The sequence below is a fragment of the Polypterus senegalus genome, chromosome 6 (genome assembly GCF_016835505.1).
Source record: "Polypterus senegalus isolate Bchr_013 chromosome 6, ASM1683550v1, whole genome shotgun sequence".
Taxonomy (NCBI): domain Eukaryota; kingdom Metazoa; phylum Chordata; class Cladistia; order Polypteriformes; family Polypteridae; genus Polypterus; species Polypterus senegalus.
Genome location: NC_053159.1, coordinates 49,710,099 through 49,727,414, shown reverse-complemented (window position 1 = coordinate 49,727,414; position 17,316 = coordinate 49,710,099). Strand labels below are relative to the sequence as shown.

General features: G+C 37.8%; 1 protein-coding gene across 2 annotated transcripts in view; it reads right to left on the bottom strand.

Moving 5' to 3' along the window:
* The window catches only part of nphp4 (nephronophthisis 4), a 720,990-nt gene that overhangs the window by 72,724 nt on the left and 630,950 nt on the right, over positions 1–17,316 (bottom strand). For both annotated transcript variants that reach the window (XM_039755993.1, XM_039755992.1), the window contains exon 18: positions 11,464–11,644. In XM_039755993.1, the coding sequence (XP_039611927.1) occupies positions 11,464–11,644 (181 nt within the window). The remainder of the gene's footprint in view (positions 1–11,463; positions 11,645–17,316) is intronic.

The following is a 17,316-nucleotide window of genomic DNA, read 5'->3' as shown; positions in this document are numbered from 1 at the left end:
ATGTTTTTCAGTTCACACCTCTCTTGGGTTGCAAGTAGTGAGATTTTGTTGTTAAGTTTACAAAAAAAATAAATAAAATAAATAAATAAAACACTCAACACCAACTGTAGTTAGTACCCGTTTTAAAAGGAATCTGATTAAAACATGGTGTGGAGAGCACTGCCCATTGCTAAGATCAGAACTACAGTGCCATTGCACATTGTTCTTCACAGCTATATGCAAAATAATTTGCTCAAACAACAGATGTAAAAAGCATTTTTGTCAGATTTTGTTGCATTAAAATCTATCAATTCATCCATCAATCCATTACCAAACCCTCAAAATCCAGTTCTGGATGTACATGCCAAAACCAATCCTAAAAGTGCTGGGCACATGGTTGGAAAGCAGATCTGGACAAGATGCCAGCACAGTTATATACAGAGCTGACTCACTTATAAGGAGCCAGTTTAGAATCTCCAGCATTCATGTCTTTGGGAGGAAAACCAGAGTACACGGAGTATAAACTGTACATACAGTATATAATAACCATGCTGGCATTCAAACCCAGATCAATGAAAATGTGAAAAACAGAGCACTATGTCACTCTGACATCCCATGGTTGGCTTAGACAACTTATTAAACGTGGAATTAAAATCTCCAAGCTAAAAAAAATAAATTGTGGCCTAGAGTAATTTTTTGATATATACAAATGACCTTACACTTAATATGACATTGACTTGCACCCTTCAGAGGCATCACCAGGGCACTGCACCTGCACTGCTCATATGTGCTGCTGAAGGGTACAGCTGCTTTAAGCACAAACTCATTACCACCTATAAAGAGTAATTACAGCAAATCAGGAAGTTTACTATTACCGTCTATAAAGAGTAATTATAGCAAATCAGGAAGTTTACTATTACCGCCTATAAAGAGTAATTACAGCAAATCAGGAAGTTTACTATTACCGCCTATAAATAGTAATTATAGCAAATCAGGAAGTTTACTATGATGTTTTGAAAGCACTACAACTGAAATGCATTACTCAGCAGATACATATTTTCTTCTTTACATTTGTGTAACTCTTCCACTTCTGAAAACATTACATCTAACATTACCTGTTGTTTCTTGTGCACAATTAAAGAGCTGAATTAGGAATGCTACTGAATTGTTTAATTACATGGTATAAGCTCCGAAACATTTCAATAACATAACTCAAAAAAGTGAATTATTGAGTTGGCAAGATAATAAGTAGTTCCTGGGGTGATAAAAATTGTGCTTTTAAACAATTTAAAAGACCAGAATAGGGTGCTATACAGTACATACCACAAATGTTTTCCCCTCCCTTTGTTGCCATTGAATGAGCCATTTTGCAACAGGGACAGTAAAGACACCCAACTCAGGCTTTTTTTGGATTCTTCATAAATAAAATTATATTGCCCAGAGGCTGGCATTTTAAGACCCTCAAGCAACTGAGGAGCAGAGCTATCGACTCTCAAGCCACCGAGGAGTAGAATTTAATACCTTAGATGATTGAAAACCTGGCTGTTATACAAGGCTGAAGATTCGACCCATGAGGCCCTTAAAGGCAGTAGCTTAGTATTATAATTCATAGACAACAAATTCCAAGTATAACGATGCATCTGTCTAACATTTCATTTTGTGTGTGCTTCTGGCAGTAAACATGAACATCTTCCACTGCACAGAACCCTCAGCAGATATTAAGCAGATTAAATTTCAAGATGATTTCAAATGGTTTTATAGTGTTCTGCAATTTACACCTCTGAAAAAAGACATTAACAGAATGAGCTTCTCGGCACTTAAAAATAATATCTGTATTGAAGCGGCACACTGCAATCAAAAGCAATATTGCCTCCATTTTTTACTTAAGCGGTGTAATCAGAGGGTAATAAAAAAAGTGTCTGCATTACATATATATTCATGGAACAGGAAGGTTTGCACACTTACACTCACTCTTCTGTGATCTAATTCTCCAGAACAGGCTGTGCATTTACCAATTAAGCTGATTAAATTAAATCCAGTAAAACAGCTTTACTAAACACTAAACAAAATTATGATATATATATTAACTATTTATATATATATATATATATATATATATATATTGTGCATGAGAAATAATGTGTGTATATATATATTTATAAAACATACATATTTATGTACACATACACACTGTATATATATATATATATATATATATGTGGTGGAAGGCCTGGGCCCTTCTGTATATGGTCCGGGGGAACGGACATGGGTTGCACAATACCTTCCCTGGGTCGCTGGATGGCAGTCCCCCTGGACTGCAGCAGTGCTTTGGACTCCCGCAGGGCTTCATGAAAGTTGGAGTTGGTTACAGCCCTGTTGGGATCCGAGGGTGCTGCCAGGGAATGCTGCAACAACTACTGAGCCCTCTTGGGCAGGTTTTCTGCCACACCCGGAAGTGCTGCTGGAAGTAGGTCAACGAGCACCTGGAGCAATTCTGAGGGTGTTATAAAAGGAGCCAGCAGTTGTTTCTCCAGGAGCCAGAGTTGGGAGGAAAAGAAGAAGAGTTTATTTGCGTTTGTGCTTTTGGGAATGTGTTGTGCCTGTGAGACGTGGCCCACAGGCGAAGAAAATAAAACTTTTCTTTGTTTTTATACGTGTGCTTCCCATGTCTGTCTGTGCCGGGTTGGGTGGCTAGCACGCCCCTGAGTGGTTCTGTCACTATATATATATATATATATATATATATATATATATAGCTTAAAAAAAATTAAAGGAACACTTTTTAATCACGGTATAGCATCAAGTCAATGAATCTTATGCACTAGAGGGGCAACAATGAAGTGACAGGAATGGTTTAAAAGGTGGAGGCCACTGACATTTTTCCATCCTCATCTTTTCTGACTGTTTTTTCACTGGTTTTGCATTTGGCTACAGTCAGTGTCACTACTGGTAGCATGTGGCAATATCTGAACCCTATAGAGGTTGTACAGGTAGTCCAACTTCTCCAGGATGGCACATCAATATGTGCCATTGCCAGAAGGTTTGCTGTTTCTCCCTGCACAGTCTCAGGAGCATGAAGGAGATTCCAGGAGACAGGCAGTTACTCTAGGAGAGCTGGACAGGGCCGTAGAAGGTCTTTAACCCATCAGTGGGACCGGTATCTGCTCCTTTGGCGAAGAAGGAACAGGATGAGCACTGCCAGAGCCCTACAAAATGACGTCCAGCAGGTCACTGGTGTGAATGTCTCTGAGGCAACAATCACAAACTTCAGGAGGGTGGCCTGAGGGCCTGATGTCCTCTAGTGGGACCTGTGCTCACTGCCTGGCACCGTGGAACTTGATTGGCATTTGCCATAGAATACCAGAATTGGCAGGTCCACCACTGGCACCCTGTGCTTTTCACAGATGAGAGCAGGTTCACTCTGAGCACATGTGACAGATGTGAAAGGGTCTGGAGAAGCCGGGGAGAACGTTATGCTGCCTGTAAAATCGTTCAGCATGACTGGTTTGGTGGTGGGTCAGTGATAGTCTTGGGAGGCATAGCATGAAGGGACGCACAGACCTCTGAGGCTAGCCAATGGCAACTTGACTGCCATTAGGTATCGGGATGAAATCCTTGGACCCATTGTCAGACCCTATGCTAGTGCAATGGGTTCTGGGTTCAACCTGGTGCACGAAAATGCCCGGCGTGGGGCGAGAGTATGCAGGCAGTTCCTGGAGGATGAAGGAATTCATACCATGGACTGGCCCCCACACTCGCCTGACCAAAATCCAATAGAACACCTCTAGGACATTATGTTTCGGTCCATCCAACGCTGCCAGGTTGCACCTCAGACTGTCCAGGAGCTCAGTGATGCCCTGATCCAGATCTGGGAGGAGATCCCCCAGGACACCATCCATCGTCTCATTAGGAGCATGCCCCGACGTTGTCAGGCCATACAAACTACTGAGTACGATTCTGAGTTGCTGCAATTAAATTTCGGCAAAATAGACTAGCTTGCCACATCATTTTTTCACTTTGATTTTTGGGGTGCCTTTGAATTCACCCCTCTGTAGGTTGGAAATATTCATTTCCATCAAATGATGTGGCATCTATTCGTTCCTGACACCTTATCCCGTCCATATCAGTATAGATATCCAGCATGTTTTTTTTCCCCATTGAGTTCTGATGTGTTTTCTAAGTGTTCCTTTAAATTTTATGAGTAGTGTATACACACAGACACACATATGAGATTTTTGAGACCCCAGTGCCCCAAAACCCCATCCCCCCAACTGTGCTGCGCTCGGCAAGCAGGCAGGAATCGGTCACAGGCTCACTGCATAAATTGTCTGTTGCCCATTGTTTGATGCAGGGAACATTTAAAACCAGACACCAACCTGGCCATATGCTCACTTTCTGTCTCCTCTCTTGTGCTGGAAGGCTATCTGTTCTTTAGATCTGAGAAGGGAGCAAATGCAGTACAACGTCATCGTCACTGCTGGAGAAATTCCACAGCTGGGACCAACTGCAGGTGCTTTTGCTGTGACGAGTCTGGACATCTGGCTAGAAAGTGCAGGCTCCCACCTGCTCAAGTCCCTGGAGATCAACTTGGCAGAGTTCTGTTGATCTCAGGCCAAGTTCTTGGAAAAGGATAACTTTACAGTCTCAGTTGGCTTAGCTGGATGTGAGGTCCCAGCCCTGTTGGAGTACACACATGTCTTGAGGGGGTCATCTCAGCGTGGAAAAGCTAAGGGCTCATAACGACCAGATATCCTGGGACACAGTGTTGTCCTTTCTCATGTTTGCTCTTCGTAAATCTCCACAGGCATCCACAGGCTTAAGTCCATTCTAACTATTATTTGGCAAGTGGCCATGAAGTATGTTGGACATTTTTCAGGAATAAAGGATGAGGGTTCACAATGAAACTCACGTCGGGAGAATTGTTGATCCAGTTGTTTCACTACAGGAACAAATTTCTAAGTTGTCCTCTATCACGGTGAAGTACTAGCAGCATGAACAGGAGGTACAAAAACATAATTATGTTAGGAAAAGCAAATTTCGAAAATTCAAAAAGGGTGATCGAGTACTTTTTTTAATCCTGCCTGACTCGCATAAGTTTTTAGTGAAGTGGCTGGGTCCTGCGTTAGTAGAAGAGCAAACAGGCCCTATGAATTATAAGGTTAAGGTTCCTGGCTGGTGAAAGCCCTTGCAAACATTATAAGTTAATTTTTTGAAGAAGGGGCATGATTATAATGAAGTGTTGGCCACTACCATTGCAAATCTCAGATTGAAGGTGATATTGGTGATGATTCTTTCTTGTGCAAGTCTGTGACCCACACATCACTATATGTATATATACACTACTCTTCAAAGGTTTTAAAACACCTCAGTTTTTCAATTTTAATGGAAATGCAGTTTAATGTCTTAATGTTTCATGAAATAAGGGCAAAGAACAAATAAACAATGGCAAATAAAGAATAAGTTACTAAGTTAAGAAATCATTAAGTGTATAAAATTTTACTCAGAATTTTTTTATAACAATCAAATACAATAAAGAATAACATCTTTCAATTCAGAATGCCAGTCAATCTTTGCAAGTCACTAACTAAAGAACCTTAGACCATCACACTTCATCCTCCATGTTTGACAGTTGATGTCACACAATGAGGAACGATCCTTTCACTCAACGGTATACAATCACCCTGCGTGATGAACTGAAGATTACAAATTTTGATTCATTGGTCCATAAGTCTTTCTTCCAGTATGCAGTAGTCCACAACCGGTATTTCAAGGTCCTATTTTGTTCTTTAAGGAATGGCTTTCTTACTGCCACTTGTCTTGTCAAACCTGCAGCACAAAGTGCCCTCTTCACAGGAGAAAATGACACCTGCTTTTTTCGACCACTGTTAAGCTCTCCTTGAAGTTGTGGTGCTGTAAGGTGCCTATCACATAAGTTGGTGACCCTCAGAAACTTGTCTTCTGATAGGGTTAGAATAGAACAGAAAGCCTTTATTGTCATTGTAAAAAAAAAAATTACAATGAAATTATAAGTACCACTTCAGCTGGGTACAAAAAAGCAAACAACACTACTTTTGTGAGAAGAAAAAGAAAAAAAAACACACACACAAGAACGACAACATAAAAATAATAAAATATAAAAAAATGTCACTGCATTACAAGATATTGCACATTTAGCCCAGTTTATGGATAGAAGTATATTGTTTGAAAAATAAAAAAAATGAAACCAGAAGCAATACAATAAATAACAATACCATTTCACTAGGGAGTAAATGCACGAGGGCAGCATCAGTATGTATGAGTCTATTTCCCAGCACTGAACAAAAATGGTTTAACCCGCTTTAATTAGCTTATTTTTGCTCAATGTATTTATGGTCATATGATAGAAACGGTTTCTGAATCTGTCTGTCTATGCTTTCAAAGATCTATGATGCCAACCAGAGGGCAACAGTTCACACAGGTGGTAACCAGGGTGTGAAGGATCCTTAATGATATTTGTCGCTCTGGTTAGATAGCGCTAAGGAAAAGGGGTGAGGAGTCCTGGTACAATAGAGAAGGTTGGAAAAGTATTTTTTTTTATTTCAAAGGGGGCTTTGCCCCCTGCTTGCTTCAATTGCCAATCCCCGCTCGTAGGGCAGTGGGGCGTTCCTCCATTAAAGAAAGTGATTGTATTTAAAGAGATGGCATATAGAAGAGTATGCGGGGTGTGGGAGGAAGACAGTTTGGGGCTTAGTTATTATACATAGAAAATCAGCTATTTGAGTATTTTAGTAAAACTGTCATACAAATGAATGATAAAATGCAGAAAAAGTAAAAGCAGAAGAGTAAAAAGTAATAAAACATAATAAAAAGTAAATTTAAAAAATTAAATTACATTAATGCCTTGTTAAAATACAATATTACGACTCACTTTATCCTCTAACTTACATTCTATAAACGTTGCTTTTTGCATTTCGATTTGCATATTGTTCTGAATATTTTTTCTTTTTAATGTTTATTGGACGATTCTCTTTGTTCTTGATTCTTATTATATGCAGCTCTTTTTTGTTCCTTTTCTTTTTCTTGATGTTCTTTATCAGTTCTTGATGCTTTTCTCTATTGCGATCTAAAATTCAACGTTCTTGAATAGACCATTTGCTTTTCTGCCTTGCCATTATAACCGACTGCGTTGGAGGGTGAGTTAGCACTGAGAGTGTCACAGGGTGGTACGGACAGATGATGTGCGCTGTAGGTGTAATGACTGGGTGAGCGGTGTGGAGAGGAGTGGTCAAGGCTGGATATCATGGAAACGACAGAAAACGTTTTTTAATAGAACAAAGAGATGTTTCTGTAAGAAGACTGAATCAAAGTCATATCACTTAAGTGCTAAATAAGTTCTCTTTGAGTGCCACTAAAATCAAAGTAAGTCTCTAGTACCTTCATATTTAACTCACCAGTCTACCAGGTAGCTTACAGTGCTGACTGCCCTAATACTGCAAAATATTAGTGTAATAATTATACCTACTCATTATTCCAGTCTGCAGCATCTTTGCTAATTTATGCAAAGAACACAACATAACCATTCCAGTAATTCATGGTGTCTGTTTTTAACACTAGAATTCCTGAAGCTTATGATTTTTTCGTTGTCCTCGACATCCTCAAATTTTCCAGACATACGCCAAGATGCTCATAGCTCCTTATCGGCTTAATAAAAACTTCAGCTAAATGTCTAAAACTGAAAATGTTTTCATATGTTATAGTAATAACAACATAATTCTGACATGAAGCGTAGAATGTGTGAAGCCCAAATATCCAACAAACACTTTCACAAAAGGTGTAACAAAACAAGTATGCTTTTAAATTGACATATTGCTGAAGTCCAACTATCAGTCAGTACAAAATAAAAGACATTTGCATAATGTGTGTTTGTAATTTTAATTTTCAACCAGTTTTTACAGTGGTAACACTGGTCCACTACAGATCGTGGATAAGCTACCGTTTTGCAGTGGTGTGGTAATAGGTTCAAATCGCTCACCATCTCTGCATTTAATGCTTTGAGTAGTGAGCTGCTATTATTGTTACTATCATATAGCAAAAACATACACTTGATGTGAGTCTGTAGTATCTTGTGTAAATTTATGGTATTTGTAAAAGATGTTACTTTTCCACGCACACAGACATTCATATCACCATCTCATTTGAATGATATTTTTTTACTCAGTTTTATTCTTGGATACTTGAATAAAAATATTGTTCAAATTACAATGTTGATGTGAATGTCTGTGTGCGAAGAAAAGCAACATCCACCATAGACACCATGGTGTCTGTTTGCTAAACAAGACACCAAGAAGAAATGACTGAGGTGCACTTGTGTGTCTGCTTTTATCCCTTTAGCGCTAACTTTTAGAAGTAGCATAAATTTACACCAGCTGTTACAAACTCAAATCAAATGTATGCTTTTATCATATAATAGTAACATTAATAGCAGCTCACTACTCAAGATGGTAAATGCAAGGAGGACCTGGGATCGAACCCACAACCTCTTGATTATGATGCAGCAGTTCTTACCTCTGCACCAGCCAAGCAGAGGTGTCTACTGTGTATTGATTGACAGTTGGGCTTCAGTTTTTACACATTGCCAGTAACATGTAAATTGAACAATTTCTTTTTCATTGGTTATATTCATGAATTAAAGCACACTTGTTTTGGTACACCTTTTGTGAAAGTGTTTACTTGATATTTGGACTTCAGCCTTCACACATTATACACTTCATGTCAACATTTTGTTAATTATTACTATAACATGAAAAAAAGTTTCTGTTCTAGTAATATGTTCAACATTTCTTGCCTCGCATTTCCTGCCATTCTACATTTACACAGATCATTGTAGACACGGAATATGAAATGTATGTATTCTGAATAATGATATATTATCTACCCTATACAATTCCAGACACCTTAATCTCAGATAAACAGACTTCAGCTCATGCGGACAACTTGACCTTATCTGCCTCGGTCGGGGATAGGCTAGCAGGCTGCTTGCTGCCAGTGCTGACTGACATATTTGCAAAAGAAAGACACTGATGGAGAGATGCAAAGGAATTTAAGGTGGCGTAGCATTATGAATATTTTCATAAGCTTTTTGGATTCTAGTGTTAAGCGAGATAGCAGCTACAGAGATCTTTATTAGTGTGCCCAGAGCAAAGGTGTAGGTACAGCAGTGTTTTCCAAACATCTTTCTGTGGTGGTAGGTTTTTGTAAACCAAAATTCCAAGGCACACCATGATTCTACCAACCACAAAAGAAATAATTATTTTAGATGTGCAAAACTGTCTGAAAGGGCAGGACAGGAGGCAGCAAAAAAAGCAGCTTACAGATTGGTGTTCGCAGACAATGCATTTAGTGAGCATTTTGGATGAATTTCCCACCTGATTTGTTCCTTTGCCCACTCATATAGGTGGTCCATTCTCTGCTTCACTTTCAAGTTCATCATCTTAGCCTAAGCCCAAGACTTGGCTACAGCCTATATGTGAAGGATGTCACCAATTCTGGCTGAGGTAATAGTCATTTACAGGGCATACTCACACACATACACAGACTGACTCACTCACATGTCTGAGGTACCAGTTAAAGGCATACAGTATGTTTGGAAAATGAGAAGAAACCAGAGAAGCTGGTCAAAAACAATGCATATAAAATATATGGCCTTTAGTATACACCAGTAGAATATCCTACTGACAAACACAAGGTGTGTGCAAGGAGGACACCTCACTTAACATTTTTATAAGCCTATTTAAAAATAAATTACTTTAAAATAATTTGAATATTCAATGAATTCCTAGAACTACTGGTGCATGTAACTATAACCTAAATATCATATGGTGTTGTTGTCAGTACGTTACTAAAACATGAAACAGAGATATGTGCTGGTTTTCACCTATAGATGCTGCAATAACATAATGTATATGTGTTTGTGAGAACCAAGCTCAGTGTGTAATATCATTAAGTATGGAAATAGAACACTGTTGCATATATATGCAGATACAAAGCAGCTGGAGTTTAAAGAATTTCATTTCATTTGAGGGTAGTTTTCTCATTTTACATGTCTCTCTGGTGTGGTATAAATATAGTTGTATTTAACTGCATGATTCATAAGAAAGAGCAGCAACATTTTGAAGGGCTGAAGGTATAATGGATAGATAAGAGCTAATTATACCATAGTTCTCATGCATTTTTTATTTCCAAGGTATATAAAATATTCAATATATGACATACATTCCAAAGGATGCCAAAAAGTTAATATTCATTGTTGTCACAATGTGAAAGGTTAATTTGAGTATGAGGCAGTGGTATATTCAATTCTTTTTACATAAGCTCTGCAAAACATCTATTCATCCATTCATTATCAAAGCTGCTGTCACTCACGTGTGTATAGGAGACGGTTTACATGTTCAAATAGTGCTATTTCTCAGTTGGACCACGGGTTGGTACCATCACGTGACCCTTCCACCTTTTGTTCCTCTGCAGACTAGCCGAAGAACCTGCCTCTCAATGACATTACCACCAGTCTGGCCCTGCTGACGTCACTTCCAGCACCCTCTGATGACATCATATCCGGTATCAGGAACCCCTTTTTCTGCCACATCAGTTCCTGTCAAGGCCTCCCTGACTCCAACCTCTTCTTCCGTTCACCTATATTTACAGAATAGCTCTTCAACCTGTTAGTCAGTTCTGTTTTAGACTCCAGTTTGTAAAGTCATGTTTATTTTTTTTCTGACAGTTTTCAAGTATACAGGGTGGCTATCCTCACACCTTTTTGTGACTCCATTTATCCTTAGTACACTGCTTAATCCCTTGGGATTAATAAAGTATCTATCTATCTATCTATCTATCTATCTATCTATCTAATCGACTTAGGGTTGCAGCAACACTGGACTCATGAACCACAGATTGGGTGTCAGTCCTTTCCAACAGTACAACATTCTGAATCACGGTAATATGCAAAATCCAGTATTTTTGTATGTTGTCAGACAGGAGATTTTTAATAATGACCTTGAAGTAGGAGAGGGTTAGAGGGATTTATTTTGCTGAGCAGACTCAACATTACAGCAGCTTGGGAGCAAGAAAAAAAAAAACTTGCCAGATTTTCTAATTCAAACGTCACTGTGACCTATCTACTGCAAAAATTAATAATATTAATGACAGAAATAAAACCCATTTCCTAATTAGCCTGAAGACAGTGCATTTGAAACAAACCTACATGCATTATCACCAGACAGCTTATAGTATATGACAGTTCTGTCATCGGGTCATTTGGCAATTTTGGAGTCCTGGAATTAACAGGTTCGTAGATTGTACAGATGAAGAGTCTTGAAAGACTTTCTATCACACTTAATTTATGAATGTGGCAACTCAAACTATCCTGAAGTCAAAATAACAGTGTTATAGTTTTCAAAAATAGTGCAGAAATATTTTAATTCTTTATTCTACTTAATATCACTTTCTTACCAACATTCCCCAAGCGAAGATTCAGTCTCCCCTTGACAATGATAGACACACTGTAGGGCTGGACAGATGCCTGGTGTAGGCTATCATTTCTGAAGGCTGTTAGGTCCTGAACATAGTCAGTTGAGACAATGTCTAACTCATGGGTCACTTGCACTGCTGGTCTCCCTTGTCGCAGTAAGTGCTAAATGGAAAAGACAAGTTTCTTATTAGATAGACGTTAGAAAAAAACACTATAAATATTTTATATTTTCTGCATTAACGGAAAGTTCAACATTTGAAACAAGTGAGCTGATTATTAGAGTTGCGTGTGTGTCAGTGTTACCACCCCCCAAAGTGTTTTTGCTTTTCTAATTCATATAAAAATGAATCTTAGTAATCTTTAATTAGCCTCAATTTCAATTTAAAACACATTTAGCCTCAACTTAGCTCTTATATGCCTCATAATGTAACCCTTCTCCACCTGTGGTATTAGTAATAGTCTTTGCAGATTTAATGCCAGCATTAATGTTCATCAGACATTAGTTTAGTATATCTTCTGCTATTTACATTTTTTACATATAGGACGTAACTAAATATTAAGGCACATCTTTCAATGTAGGTGGGCTACAGGTGGGCAAGTGAAAGATTCTGCTTAGATGGAAGCTGAAGTTTTTATAAATTTTTGAAAGGATTTTAGAGGAAAATCACATATTCTTAAAAATCCAAACAATTGCCATAAGAAATTATTTGGGGCTTAGACATAAACCTTAATAAGTACCATAACATAATCACCATATAATGTATGTATACGGATTTAAGGCAAAGAAATTTATCTTTATACATTAAAATTGTGCAGCAGCCTCTCAATGATAAATCAACAGCTATCAAATTATTGAATATTTATAATAGTAACAAGTGTTTCTAAAATAAATTCTAGAAAAGACTTTTAAATATTAATCCTATGTGACACAGCTAAAAGTACACAAAGAATTCTGAAAAAAAGAAAACAAATGACCTTATAAAATTCATACTAGACCACCATGTGTGAATAACAGAACAAGGAGTTTCAATACCTTTATGATATACATTCTTCCTCTGTTTACAAAGTCTACCCTTTAAGCTTAATAATAAAGATGAAATCTTATAAAGCACATTCAAAGTAAACCTCAGATCTCATAAAGGATAAGGGGAAAAGGGTAGATAATTTTGGTGATGGTGATCTAGGGATACGACATGAGTGAACCAATGACAAATTCAGCAAACACTTTTATCTTTTTAATTCATTCAATCATGTGTTGTTTTATATCTTGACTATCTGTGAAGTGCCTGGAGCCAACCTCCAAATAACTACAGAAATGGTGACCCCCAGAAAAAGAAGAAGTGAAAATAAAACAATACTGAAATATGACCTAAATCAGTAGTCCCCATGGTGGAGGGCAGATATTCAGAATTTTATTTATGGTGACTTTTAACCATTGCTACCAATTACAGTATTTTAACCAGTTCTTTTTATGAAGGTTTAAATGGGATGTTTATATTCATTTATTTTTCTATCAGAGGTGCTACAAGGCTACTATATACTTAATCAAATCCTAAAATCTGTTTATGATTACTTTTTTGGCCAATTATGACTTCAGACACATATAAAAATCTTTTAACAGAAACAATTATTTTGTAACAACTCTTTCTGGATGTAATAATTACAATATCTCTAAAAAAAGTCAACACCTTTTAAGGGGACTATGATTTGATTCTGCATTTGCAGATTTTTATTCTTATTTATTCTGTGTGTCCTAATATGCACTAGCCTGAAAATCATTTATAAAGCACTACTTGAAGTGCACTTTGGGTCCCCGAAGAGTCTACACCAATGGATTTACAATGTTACTTGAAAGTATACTATCATTTATTCAACATCTTTTAAAAATGAACAATAAACTTTAAACATTCTTGAATATTTGGAAGTAAACGTATGTTGTAACGCATCGTTAGTTACAGTGAAAGTGTCTCAAACATTGAAGGATTCAGTGTCATTCCAATTACTATGTTTGAAAGTCCCCAAAGTCCCCATGACAGCTGGGTTTTCTCTTGGCTGTTTTTTTTTCCCTCGTATTCTGATGATAATGAATACCACACTGACTAATGACTCCAGATTGGCATATTATTATTGAGGCTTTGTGCATGATCCCTTGTAGGACTGGTTCTTACTTTGTACCTTTTGTTGTCAGGATAGACTCAGTTCCTCACAATTCAATAATGGAACAAGTGGGTACAGAAAATGGATGTATATATAAATGGAAATTCAGTTTAGTTTTACATTTAGGATAGAAGCAGCAGACATGACCATTGTTGTGATGCAAAAGCAGAAGTACTTTAACACTATCCCTGAAGCCTACAAAAAAAGTTGTAATCCTGGGCCACTTTAAATTCCTTCGCACCTCTTTATCTGCGTCTTTTGTTTTGCAAATGTGTGGAACAGCACCAGCAGCAGGCAGCCTGCTATCCCATCTCCCACCAACGCAATAAAAACATACATTTGATTTGTCTTTTTATACCTTTGCAAAGGTGTTTATTTTTATATTCCAGCAACCACTTGAATGGATCGAATCTGTCTCTGCCTCTCTCGCGTGTGCACATACACATTCATGCATGAAAACGTCACTACTTGAAAATGCAATGCTATTTGAACATACGGTGGTGTGAAAAACTATTTGCCCCCTTCCTGATTTCTTATTCTTTTGCATGTTTGTCACACAAAATGTTTCTGATCATCAAACACATTTAACCATTGGTCAAATATAACACAAGTAAACACAAAATGCAGTTTTTAAATGATGGTTTTTATTATTTAGGGAGAAAAAAAATCCAAACCTACATGGCCCTGTGTGAAAAAGTAATTGCCCCCTTGTTAAAAAATAACCTAACTGTGGTGTATCACACCTGAGTTCAATTTCCGTAGCCACCCCAGGCCTGATTACTGCCACACCTGTTTCAATCAAGAAATCACTTAAATAGGAGCTGCCTGACACAGAGAAGTAGACCAAAAGCACCTCAAAAGCTAGACATCATGCCAAGATCTAAAGAAATTCAGGAACAAATGAGAACAGAAGTAACTGAGATCTATCAGTCTGGTAAAGGTTATAAAGCCATTTCTAAAGCTTTGGGACTCCAGCGAACCACAGTGAGAGCCATTATCCACAAATGGCAAAAACATGGAACAGTGGTGAACCTTCCCAGGAGTGGCCAGCGGCCGACCAAAATTACCCCAAGTGCGCAGAGACGTCTCATCCGAGAGGTCACAAAAGACCCCAGGACAACGTCTAAAGAACTGCAGGCCTTACTTGCCTCAATTAAGGTCAGTGTTCACGACTCCACCATAAGAGAGAGACTGGGCAAAAACGGCCAGCATGGCAGATTTCCAAGATGCAAACCACTGTTAAGCAAAAAGAACATTAGGGCTCATCTCAATTTTGCTAAGAAACAATTTAATGATTGCCAAGACTTTTGGGGAAAATACCTTGTGGACTGATGAGACAAAAGTTGAACTTTTTGGAAGGCAAATGTCCCGTTACATCTGGCGTAAAAGGAACACAGCATTTCAGAAAAAGAACATCATACCAACAGTAAAATATGGTGGTGGTAGTGTGATGGTCTGGGGTTGTTTTGCTGCTTCAGGACCTGGAAGGCTTGTTTTGATAGATGGAATCATGAATTCTACTGTCTACCAAAAAATCCTGAAGGAGAATGTCCGGCCATCTGTTCGTCAACTCAAGCTGAAGCGATCTTGGGTGCTGCAACAGGACAATGACCCAAAACACACCAGCAAATCCACCTCTGAATGGCTGAAGAAAAACAAAATGAAAACTTTGGAGTGGCCTAGTCAAAGTCCTGACCTGAATCCAATTGAGATGCTATGGCATGACCTTAAAAAGGCGGTTTATGCTTGAAAACCCTCAAATAAAGCTAAATTACAACAATTCTGCAAAGATGAGTGGGCCAAAATTCCTCCAGAGCGCTGTAAAAGACTAATTGCAAGTTATCGCAAACGCTTGATTGCAGTTATTGCTGCTAAGGGTGGCCCAACCAGTTATTAGGTTCAGGGGGCAATTACTTTTTCACACAGCGTTAGGGGTAGGTTTGGATTTTTTTTTCTCCCTAAATAATAAAAACCATCATTTAAAAACTGCATTTTGTGTTTACTTGTGTTATATTTGACTAATGGTTAAATGTGTTTGATGATCAGAAACATTTTGTGTGACAAACATGCAAAAGAATAAGAAATCAGGAAGGGGGCAAATAGTTTTTCACACCACTGTAAGTTGTCATTTGAACTTTTTTTTTTTTTTCGATCTTGCCCGTACTCCTCGTTATGGTGCATGGTACTGAAAATGCAGACAGGCTTCTTCTTTACAAAAAATAGTTCTGAGAAGGCATCAACCATAAGACCAACTGTGGTCATTGCTACTCTTGTGAAAAGAATGGAGGTAGACGCCATCAACTCAGAGAGGGAGGGGCAAGTTTGTTGTACCACGTGAACATCACTGACAGAATAAAACTGAATAATAATAAAAAAAAGGGCTAACTTTTACAAGAAGCCAATATTTACACCAGGTGTTGCAGACTCAAATTAAATGTGTTTTTATTATGTTACAGTAATAATAATAGAAGCTCACTACTCAAAGGAGTACCCGGACTCGAACCCACAACCTTTTGATTATAATGCAGCAGTTCTTACTTCTGCACCATCCATGAAGACATATAAACTTTCTGTTGCTTGACATTTGAGTCTGGGTTTTTAACTCATTGACAGCAACATGTAAATTGAATGATTTATTTCTTTGGTTATACTCTTTGAATAAAAGCGCATGTTTGTTTGATATTTGGACTATAAAATTTTTACATAAAATATATATATATATTATATATATATATATAATTTGTACAAAAATATATTTGTACATATAAAAACTTGAAGAATGTATCTGACAAGGTGCTTGAAAAGTATTAATAAAGGTAAATAAGCTAGGTGTGGATGACTATTTAAGCGTCTGTAATCAGTTCTTGCATAGCACTATTGGTGCCCATGTGCTTCATTTTTAAAGCTTGTGCAGGCACAAAAGCAGGCTTGAAATATATGTATGCAACTTTCTATGTCAACATTAGGATTTATAAAAGAAAACTTTATGGGGGAGCTTGCGCATATCTGACCTACCCATATGCAACATTTCATAGAAATAGGGAAATGACAACTCCCTTGATAAAGTACGTAAATGCAGCCAAACCTGCTAATTGACAAATCACATACATAATACATATCACCAGGCTGTTGTTATAATATGTGCTGATGTGCCAAATATATTACACCTGAAAAATAATGAATATAAAGTACAGACATTATTTTAGTTCACCTTTAAGATGGGCCAATGCTGCGTATTTGCACTGGGTTTTTCATCAGTTTATATTGACTACCTGTTGTCACTCCTCAGGGATCTGGCTGACAGGTCAGACATATGTCAGCTAAGCTTCACTCCATTAAGCCCAATGTGCTGGAAGCCATTAAATGACTGGTGTAGCACTACATTCAGTTTTCAGTTAGTGTGGGCGTACATAAAACACAACAGATTTTTGCCAGTTCTCCTAATGTAATCAGAGCACTTTAATTCTTTCATATTGCAATAAGGCCACCTGCAGTGTCATTATATTAATGCACAAGTCATCTGTAATGCCATGATATGGCTGATAAACGTTGCATCTTAGTGGCCTATGTCAACTCGTGATTTATTTATATTGAGGCAAAGTAGCTTTCACAGAATTCGGCTGCGAATGGATTGTTGGTAAGGTAACTGGCTCAACCCTTGGTCTTTAATATGGCCT